Below are 11,374 nucleotides of genomic sequence, written 5' to 3'. Positions count from 1 at the left end.
CATCACTCAATGCATATGTCAGGGGGTTAAATGAAACATTATACTGTATACAGGTCAGTGAAGTTCATGCAAAAGACCGTTTTATCCAAAATTAGCATACAGTTAGTGCTGTTAAAGTAGTGTGGATGAAGTGGATGAAGTAGTCTGGATGAAGGAAAACCATCTTAAACTTAACCTGGCAAAATCTGAGCTTCTCGTCATCCCAGCCTGTCCCTCAATCAACCACAACCTCACTGTACAGCTCGGCTCACTCACACTCATGCCAACCAGGATGGCCAGGAACCTTGGGGTGATTCTTGATAATGGCTTGACCTTTGCAGACCATATCTCAGCAACTGCAAGGTCCTGTAGGTTCATCCTTTACAACAAGAAAATCCGACCCTACATCACCAAACAGGCTACACAGATTCTAATCCAGGCTCTTGTAATCTCTAAACTGGACTACTGCAACTCACTGCTTTCAGGCCTCCCAGCCAGCTCCATCAAACCCCTTGAGATGATTCAGAATGCTGCAGCGCGCCTCGTCTTCAACCAGTCCAAGAGAACCCAAGTCACACCCCTCTTCATCTCCCTCCACTGGCTTCCTGTAGCTGCCCGCATCAAGTTCAAGGCCTTGATGCTCACCTACAAGACCTTGTCTGAAACAGCACCTCCTACCTCAACTCTCTCCTGAAGGCCTACGTTCCCTCTCGCAATCTGCGACGGATTAGCGACCGACGTCTAGCAGTTCGGACTCAGCGTGGCGCTAGGTCCCTTTCCAAAACCTTCACACTAACTGTTCCTCAGTGGTGGAATGCACTTCCAATATCAATCCGGACCGCAGAATCTCTCACCATCTTCAAAAAACAACTAAAGACCCACCTCTTCAATGAACACCTAACAAACTCAAAAAAAAAAAAAAAAATGCACTTACAACTCTACTCTGCACTTTGCTTCTTCTTGAATTCAATTAATAGATCTTGTATGGTAGCACTTGTATTGTTCTCTGCTTGATATCGCTTTGCTTGTATCTTTCTCATTTGTAAGTCGCTTTGGATAAAAGCGTCTGCTAAGTGAATAAATGTAATGTAAATGTAGTGTGTCTGCTACAAGGCGATGTATTTCTTTCATATATATGTACAAAAATATACAAATGGATGATGTGGTGTAAATTTAGGTTAATAATAATAATGACTTTCATATAGTTTGTGGATCATTAATGAACAGATGAAAAGGTGATTACTGTTTTGAAATATAGAATAATTAAGTATATTGTATAATGAGTACACTGAAAAGTGAATTTGTACATTGGAGCATGTTAATCAATGTGTTTATTACAGATTCAGGGATATGTAAATGATGCGTAGTCTTAAATAATTATACTGTACGATCACTGGCTCTCTGCTATGATGCATGATGTGGATATAGGACTTATACTCTTGTAAGTTTTTCTTTAATAGTTGGAAGTTTGCAGTCCGTGTTTTGATAAGGACACAGCAGATTGTGCTGTTCCCTGCTGTGGGCTGGCTAGACTGGTCCTTTGTTCAATTATGCACATTTGTGTGGTTGCTGAACTCATTGCAGTTCTGCAGGAAGAATGGGCTAAAATTCCTCCTGAAGGATGTGCAGGTCTGATCCACAGCAACAGGAAGTGCCTGGTTGAGGGTATTGCTGCCGGGGGGTCAACCAGTTATTAATTCTAAGTGTTCACTTACTTTTTCCACTGCCATTTTGAATGTTGAAAGAGTGTTTTCAATAAAGACATGAGGGATCAGAATTTATTTTGTGTTATTCTTTTAGGCACATCATATTTGCCAATACCCTTGACTTAGATGAAGATCGGATCACATTTTATGACAAATTTATGTAGAAAACCATGAAATTCCAAAACGTTCACATACTTTTTCTTGCCACTGTTTCTATCTTTCTCCCCCATTGTAGATGGTCATGGAGAGAATGGACCCTTGAGCCTTTGCATTCCTTACACCACCACTAAAGTACACATTTTAACATGTATTTTATTAATCAGTAAATAAATTGTGTAATGCAATACGCAATTGTGTATTTATGTCCAGTTGATTCATACTTAAAACAATCACAAAGCATGTAAAGACTAGCTGAAAGAGGTACAGGCTTCTACGGTACAGGATTACCGTAATTTCCGGACTATAAACCGCTACTTTTTTCACACGCTTTGAACACTGCGGTTTAAACAATGATGCGGCTAATTTATGGATTTTTACGGGCTAACAAGCTTCATGCCGCCAAAACATTTAGCATCGTCACATCGGACCAATGAAATGACTGAACAGGTCACAGTGGACCAATGAAACTGTTCGAATTAAATCAAACGCACTCGCACTAAATTCTTCAGATCGGTCACTTTGCGCTTCATGCACACCCCCTCATCATGGAAAACACACGAAGAAATGCATACGATGCAGCTTTCAAGTTAAAGTGGCACTCCGAGTTGAGTGGGAGGCTTGGATGACTAGCGGCGAGAAATCATTTACCAAAACTGGCCGCATGCGAAGAGCAACTTTTGCTCCAGTCTGCCAGTGGATCCTAACAGCGTGGAGCAGTGTCCAGTGATCTACCATCACCAGCGGGTTTGGAAAGGCTGGACTGCTGCGTGATGAAGAGGACAGCACAAGCTCAAGGCCGAATTTACCCCGAGACGTAAGTGACATCGAGAGCGACAACGAAAGAGAGACTGAGGAAGTGTGACGAAGTACCGGTCATTCTGAGGCTGTTCACTTCCGACACTGAAGAAGACGACTTTAGTGGTTTTAGTGCGCAGGAGGAAGATGAAGATAGCGATCAATGACTTTTCCTGGTAGGCAACTGTACTTTTTTATTTTTTTTAACCAGCCGTGTTACAGGCACTGTTCGGAAAAAAAAAAAAAAACATTTATGGTACGTATTTAATTAAAAGTAATAATAATAAAAAAATCTTTCTGTGGAACATCTTTCTGTGTAAATATCTCATGTTACAACATGGACACCTGCTTCTTATAGACAAGTGTGGCCTATATATGTAAAATTTTTTCTTTTCTTTTTAAAGTTAGTGGGTGCGGGGTATATTCAGATGCGCTCAATAGTCCGAAGATTACGGTATACGTTATTGTATGCCGTATGAGGGTACGGGCTTCTACAGTATAGGATCATTCGTTATTGTATGCGGTATGAGGGTACGGGCTTCTACAGTATAGGGTTATTTGTTATTGTATGCGGTATGAGGGTACGGGCTTCTACAGTATAGGATTATTCGTTATTGTGTGCCATATGAGGGTACGGGCTTCTACAGTATAGGATTATATGTTATTGTATGCGGTATGAGGGTACGGGCTTCTACAGTATAGGATTATTCGTTATTGTGTGCCATATGAGGGTACGGGCTTCTACAGTATAGGATTAATTGTTATTGTATGCTGTATGAGGGTACGGGCTTCTACAGTATAGGATTATTCGTTATTGTGTGCCATATGATGGTACGATAGGAATATAAGATAATGAATGTTTTTTTCCCTTACTATAGGTTGTTGCCTTGGTGATATTAGTGACAGCACTGTCTCAATCTGTACAACATATTGCAAAACATTTATTACCAGTAGATTATTACTAGTTGTCCAATAGTTAAAGCAGAGGTTCTGCAGACGTTTTGCAGAAAGCGAACCCTTTAACTGTAAAATATACTTCACAAACCCCTTCAGCAGACATTTATTTATTTAAAATACTATACTCATTATTCCTATGTGTACAATATACTCTGGCTATTAATTTGAGTTATAGAGATTTTATTCTTGAACTTTCCATTCACAATACACGTTAGATGCCAGTTGATGTTATTCATTTACATTTATGGCATTTGGCAGACGTCCCACAATCTTCTGATCGGTAGTTCACTGTCTGACCCACTGAGCTGCCACTGAGCTTTATTCATAAGGCTACATGTTTTTGAGTTGTTCGGATTAAACCCATTCAAGTGACCTGGATGGATGGATATTCAAATCTCAACACTTTTCAGACTGAATGTTGTGACACTCATAAATTTATATTTACTCTGTGATAAACATGAAATGTTAAGTCTAATAGACAAACATTGCAATTGCTTGTCACAGTGCTTTCAACTTCTATTTTTAATTACATGCTTAAGTAAAACACTTCCACACCTCATTTCTGTTTTATTTATCATCATTCATACTGCTGGTATGAAATGACGTCGTCCCTGCGTCACCACACTATTGGGTGATTTGGCTGCATCTCTCGTCCTGTAAAACACTGTTATTGCCTTTTCTGCATACGCATGAATTGTTTTCATTTGGTTGCATATCATTATATTTGATGCATATTTTCATTTGGTTGATGGCATTTTTATTTTCACTTTTCCTATATTTTGGGTACAATTTTATTTATATTTTGCTTCTATGAGATGATGTACTTTAAACACCAGTCTAATTTGATGCAGTGATTTGTACATTAGCAGGAATGTAGCACAACATGGAGATGAAAGCAGCAGTCTGTTTATTTAAATGTGAAAGTGCAATAAAAATATGTTGTCCCTAAAATCAGTCAATAATCGTGATAAATAACTGTGATCTCAATATTGATCAAAAATAATCGTGATTATCATTTTGGCCATAATCGTGCAGCCCTACGTTCCACCAGTCAGACTGAGTAATAAGTGATGATTACGGTCTTGACCAGTAATCACGTCAATTAGTCTTTAAGATAGAAAAGTGAAAATTAAGAGTAAACAGACAGAAGGAAGCTGTAAAGTTGTTGTAATGAGACTCAGTTACAGTGTAGCTCACTAAAAATAATCTGGAACAAATCTGAAAGCTGGAATTATTAATATACTTTACATATAATAAAAACAAATGTAATAGCATATTATAACAAAAAGTAATAACATAAACTCACACACTCACCTGATACAGTGAGTGTAACAGCATCACTGATCTCTGAGATCTGATAGTAACTGCTTCTCGACCTTCTGCAGGTGTATTTACCACTGTCAGAGTCTGTAACTGAGCTGATGCTGAACCCCTGTGTTGTGTGGTGACCGTACTCTATTTTATTTTTATACCAGCTGTATGTCCAATGAGTGTCTCTTTCTCCCTGTATGTTACACGTGAGAGTCACTTTCTCTTCTCTGTACACCTGTGTATCAGGCTTTATAATCAACACAGGTTTAGGCCTCACTGTGAAAAAAAATAACATTTTTTAAATGTATGAATTAATTCCCGAGAGCATTTTTTAAATGAGTAGTAAGATTTTAAATGGAATACAGTATATCTGCTCACATGTAAATGATTAAGTTCTGTCAGAGGTGGACTGAGTCATTTTAACAATCACTACTAATGAAGTAACTGTAGATCACAGTTAGGAAAACTGACTCAAACCAAAAATTAATCAAGTTACTGTTCTGATCATTTAGATCTTTTTCACTACTGATTCATGTCTGAGTTACAGTGTGTTTGCTGTCCTGTTTTCCTGAATATTCATCTTTAGGAACACTGAGTGACAGCAAGGGAACAAGAAACTAACGGTAAAAGATACACAATAATACTAGAGATTACTGACTGAGTATAATTTAATCACAGTTTTAACAGATCTATTTAATAAAAAAAGAAACAATAGTGCTAGAAAACAATAATTCTGATATACACATCCTTACTCATCACTGCATGTCCACACACACACACACACACACACACACCCTTGTTATTAATCTCTCTCATTCTTTCAGATTCTACATCCTCTAGCGCATTTTAAACAACCAACAGACGCGACGGAACATGTTCATTCGGTGAAAACTAATGCTGACAAACGCAAAATCTCTCACATATACACAGAGGTGTGACAACTAATCGATAAAATCTATAATAATCGATTATGAAAATCGCTGTCAACGAATCTCATTATCGATTAGTTGGTCCGTGGTACATTTACTCATTATGTTACTTCTGTTCCGAAAAGACGCGTCGGAGAGTAAATACTAAAGTTGTGTCCCAAATGATGTACTGTACAACTGAGCTGACGATCGAGCATTGATGGATTTAATTTAAATTTATTTACAAATGAAATGATAATTCTCAAAAACCTATGAGTGGTAGACAAGTTCATGTGTCACATTGATGGATGAAATAAACTAAAGATAATTCAGAGTCAAATTAAATGTCACACCAACAATAACATTTAAAAAATAAAATCTTGAAATGTTTTGATTAAATTTTGAATGTCAATGTTAAATATTAATAAAATAAAGTAACATATATAGAAATGACGGTTAAATATATAGCCTATAATTGTTGTGGATTATTCTCATTATATGGTGTATTTGCACGCTTGCAGTGTAACTTCTGTTGTTTACTATAACGGAAGTGATCTGTTAGTAACGAGGCCGTATTGCTCCTCACTCGCAGTGAGAGTGCTAGATGGGAAGTTAGATCTGTAATGTCCAATTAAAACACTTAAAACACTTAAAACACTATCAAAAGTAAAACAATATGCCTAAAGGCAGCGAGTAACAGAAACCATAAGGTGCAGTGAAAGGGAGTTTTTATTATGAATTTGAGACTGTAAATTAATTCAGTGTTTTTTGTGCATCCATAAAAAGTAATACAAATACCTATACACACATATCTCTCTCTCTCTCTCTCTCTCTCTTTATATATATATATACATATATATATATATATATATATATATATATATATATATATATATATATATATATATATATATATATATATATATAATATATAACTTTTTATGGATGCACAAAAAGCACTGAATTAATTTACAGTCCTAAATGAATAATATATATTCTAGTGTGTCTTTGAGTATCGGGTTCTTTTCAGTATTATTTAATTGGACAAACAGTTGTGTAGTCTGAAGTTTATATTTGTAACACTCAGTTTGTGGACTTTAAGTAAACGAAAAAATAATCGGCCAACTAACTGATAATAAAAAAAAAAAATAATTGCAGCCCTACATGTAAATTACAACAAGTGAAATTCTTTTTTTTTTTTTGCATATCCCAGATTGTTAGGAAGTTGGGGTCAGTGAGCAGGGTCAACCATGATACAGCACATCTGGAGCACAGAGGGTTAAGGGCCTTGTTCAAGGGCCCAACAGTGGCAGCTTGGCAGTGATGGGTCTTGAACCTTCTGATCAGTAACCCAGCACCTTACCCATTGAGCCACCACTACTGACAGAGCTAACACACAGGCGTCTGTCTGTGCAGTGTGAAGCGGGCTTTACACGCAGTGGTTCAGTATAAAAGTTCAACCCTCGTCCTCTTCACTCATTCACACTCAGGCAGGTCTCCACTCGAGCATGTTGATGTTTCTGAAGCAGGAACTTTATGAAGCCCCTTTTACAGCCTCTGAGCAGCTTGTTAAAAGAGTTTTACAGGTTTTGGTGACATTTTCTACCAAAGCTAAACTAGTGTTGTTCCACTTGCTTTCTAGCTCACCTCACACCAGCCCTGCTCAGCCGTGCTCACACTGTCTCTCTCTAACTTTCATAACATGATTTAGCTGAAAGAGTTCTCTGTATGTAGCTGTGTACATGTTACTATATTGTGACTCTGCTCACATGTTGTTTATATGTTCAGTGTTGTGCAGAATCACTTAACAGGAAGTCTCTTACTCACCAATAACATCTACCCTGAGTTCATTACTGTAGTGTGTGTAGTAGGCCGGGTTTCCTCTTCCAGCTCTGCACTTGTAATGACCTCGATCAGACACACTACCTGGGTTGATGGTGTAGGAGTGTGTTTCAGTCTCAGTCTCAGGGCTCTGTGTGTGTTTGCTCCAGTAAAACTTCCATCCATCAGACGGCGGCTTCAGTGTACAGTACAGAGTCACTGAGTTTCCTGTCAGTACAGCTCCTTCACGTCTTGATGTGAGTTGAGGTTTAGGTTTTTCTGTTAGAAATAAAACACAAGTTCAGGATGTGAAGTCTTTACTACACTAATCACTTCTACAGTAAAACAGTATTACTCTCTCTGTGATGACACTATGTCACTTGTGTCTTTGTCCTTCGTCATTAAGTCCTCTCCAAACCTTAACTTTCTGGACAGAATGTACTCTGATCCCTTACAGTTTTTCTATAGAAGCTCTTTGCTTGACCTCGTTGTGAACTTTAAGATAACTGGTTGAACTTTCTCAGCGCTTTTCCTTCTGACTCACTGTACAATGTCTATATGATGGGGAAAGATGTCTGGAGACTCCGGTGCCACAGCACAGCAGATATCAATCACTGGATGTTTGATGTTCTCTCCTTCTTGCTTTGCCATACTGTAAAGCCTCAGATTTAATTAAGAAATTTACAGTCACACTTGTGTGTTTATGAATTGTGTGTTGCATTTGTGAATATGAATTAGGATATGAATGTGTGGGATAGTGTTTGCGAATATATTCACATTTTTTGTGACTGTGAATTAGCTTATGCATTCCTGAATCTGATTTTTATGAATGTATTAATTTTGAGATTATACTATCTCCATACTCACTATTCACAGTACCTGCTGTACTGGAGAACATAAAGTTTGAATCACAGTTACACAGTGTAACTCTTGAGTAGACCTCGACTCGAAACTAAACTTTTATACGTTTCTCACACCCCAATGTGGTCGTAGTGCTCAGTTTTTTTTTAATTTATCTTAGTTTCCTCTCATATCAAGTGACAACTGCACCTGCATGTGCACTAGTTAACTAAGGAAAACGCAAATGTGTCAAAATAAGTCTTTAAAAATACTCGTAGATCCCTACACATTTGAAAATCTTGAAAATTATTAAATTATAAACATTTGTGTATGATTTCACTTTTAAAAAACAACAAAACAACAACAACAACAAAAAACCTTGTTTTTGTCATTTTTAACAAGCAGATGTTTATAGCTGAATTACTCCAGACAGTGAAGGTCATGCTCTTTGGTACAGCTGATGTGTTACAGAAACTCTGTGTTAGACTGAGATGTGTTCTAGTTCTTGTGTGCGCATGTTAAAGAAAAATGGGGTACAGTGTGTTTTGCTGTTGGAAGTTTGGGTTGACACAACCTGCACCACCAACTGCACACATCAGTATCTATTTAAAAATCTTCTTCACTCAACTAAAGTAGCAGGAGCATCAGCTTGACTAAGGGGAAGAACATGTTCCTTATACACGTCAGTTATTTCCTAACAATTTAAATAATAGCTGAGGAAAAATGTCACACCAATCAGAAGAGCTAATAAGTTGTAGTGATTCTTTACAAATCACATTTTTTCCCTCATAGGATAAAATCTGGAACTAAGCATAACTTTTACATATATAAGTAATAACATTCACACACTCACCTGATACAGTGAGTGTAACAGGATCACTCGTCTTTGAGATCTGAGAGTCACTTCTCCTCCCTCTGCAGGTGTATTTACCACTGTCATAATTACTGATGATGAACTCCAGTGTTGTGTGGGATGTGTAGAATGTTTTATCGTCCCTATACCAGTCGTATGTCCACTCAGTGTCTCCTCCCTTTATGTCACACCTGAAAGTCACTCTCTCTCCTCTGAACACCTGTGTATCAGGCTTTATAATCACCACAGGTTTAGGACTCTCTGTAAAAAAAACAAAAACAAAATCAGTACTGTTTCTATAAATGAATTCATTTCCAGCACTATTATTTTACCAAATAATTAATCTCTGACAGACAACAATCGCTACTGATGAAGTAAATGTAGATCACAATTTTAAATACAGACTCAGCCCTAAAAATAATCAGGTCACTGTACTGACAATTAACACCTACACTATTTATTCATGTCTGAATTACAGTGTGTTGGCGATCCTGTTTATCTTTTCATAAGATGTTTAGGAACGCTGAGAGAGAGAGATAGTTTGTATATATTGTAACCGTAGTTTTGACAGGTATAGGTCAAAGGTCAAAAAGATACACATTCTAACTCTCTATATCTAGATCAAAGGTCATGATCATAAAAATATGAATAGTTATGTTAAATCTGGATCACATCCATTCGTGACCATACATGGTGCTGCCATGTGTGTTTTTCCGCCCCACACGTTGCGCACACCTGGTACATCTTTTCACATAGAATATGAAACTCTCTGTGGTAGGACATAAAAATATATATAGTTTTGTTAAATCTGGTTCACATCCAAATCGTGACCATACCTGGTACGACCATGTGTTCCCCCCACCCCACACAGACACAAGTTGCATACTCATATTTTTCTAACACTGTGTGGTAGGTCATCGACCATGTGTCCCCCCACACCCCCCACCCCACCCCACCCCACACAGACACAAGATGCATACTCATGTTTTTCCTCTTCACATAGAATATGAAGCTCTCTGTGGTAGGTCATAAGAATATATATAGTTTTGTTAAATCTGGTTCACATCCAAATCGTGACCATACCTGGTACGACCATGTGTTCCCCCACCCCACCCCACCCCACACAGACACAAGTTGCATACTCATGTTTTTCCTCTTCACATAGAATATGAAGCTCTCTGTGGTAGGTCATAAAAATATATATAGTTTTGTTAAATCTGGTTCACATCCAAATCGTGACCATACCTGGTACGACCATGTGTTCCCCCACCCCACCCCACCCCACACAGACACAAGTTGCATACTCATGTTTTTCCTCTTCACATAGAATATGAAGCTCTCTGTGGTAGGTCATAAGAATATATATAGTTTTGTTAAATCTGGTTCACATCCAAATCGTGACCATACCTGGTACGACCATGTGTATCCCACATCCAAACAAAAATATCACACACACACACCCACACACACACACACACACACACACACCCACACACACAAACACACACGTGCATGTACAGACAAACGCATGCATACGAACCTGCTTATAAAAGTCGAGCATCCCTCTAGGCTTTATAATACTCTGTACTTAGAACAACGTGTGCGATCTTACAACATGGCTGATATTTGTCCTAACGCGCCGAAAAAAGCTCACCCTTTTTGGGAAGAATAGAAAAAATGTTAGAACATGAAAAGATTCAATATTGGGTAATGTCAAACAGATGTACAGCCGGGTTTTTTTTCGATGCAGAAAAAGGAACAGTTTTGCTTTTCAAGTTCTCGGTCCCGGGACACATCCACTGGAGCCGTGCTACAGAGAACGTAACTTTTAACAAAGGTGACTGGAAAAAGTTCAGAAAATGGTGCAAGGATTTTGACTACATTGTTAGAATGGATTTCTTTTCCCCGGATGCGTACAGACGTTAATGGAACAGTACGTCTCTTCAATGCAAATACTGTATCAGAGCAACAAATTTCTCCAAGAACCAAGTTTCACTGCACTGTGCTGCTGTATTAACCGGTGACAACGCCCCTGATAACAAAGA

General features: G+C 38.0%; 1 protein-coding gene across 1 annotated transcript in view; it reads right to left on the bottom strand.

Annotated features, from left to right (window-relative positions):
- Window positions 1-4,352: 4,352 nt before the first annotated feature.
- LOC128628699 (carcinoembryonic antigen-related cell adhesion molecule 5) overlaps window positions 4,353-11,374 on the bottom strand; it is a 79,533-nt gene continuing 72,511 nt past the window's right edge. The window contains exons 8-10 of the mRNA XM_053681493.1: window positions 9,330-9,590; window positions 7,643-7,915; window positions 4,353-5,183 (exon numbers count right to left, since the gene is read on the bottom strand). Of these exons, the coding sequence (XP_053537468.1) occupies window positions 4,873-5,183; window positions 7,643-7,915; window positions 9,330-9,590 (845 nt within the window). The 3' untranslated portion in view covers window positions 4,353-4,872. The remainder of the gene's footprint in view (window positions 5,184-7,642; window positions 7,916-9,329; window positions 9,591-11,374) is intronic.

This window comes from Ictalurus punctatus, chromosome 7, assembly GCF_001660625.3.
Source record: "Ictalurus punctatus breed USDA103 chromosome 7, Coco_2.0, whole genome shotgun sequence".
NCBI lineage: Eukaryota > Metazoa > Chordata > Actinopteri > Siluriformes > Ictaluridae > Ictalurus > Ictalurus punctatus.
Note: the sequence above shows the minus strand (reverse complement) of the source record. Positions and strands in the feature narration are given on the sequence as shown.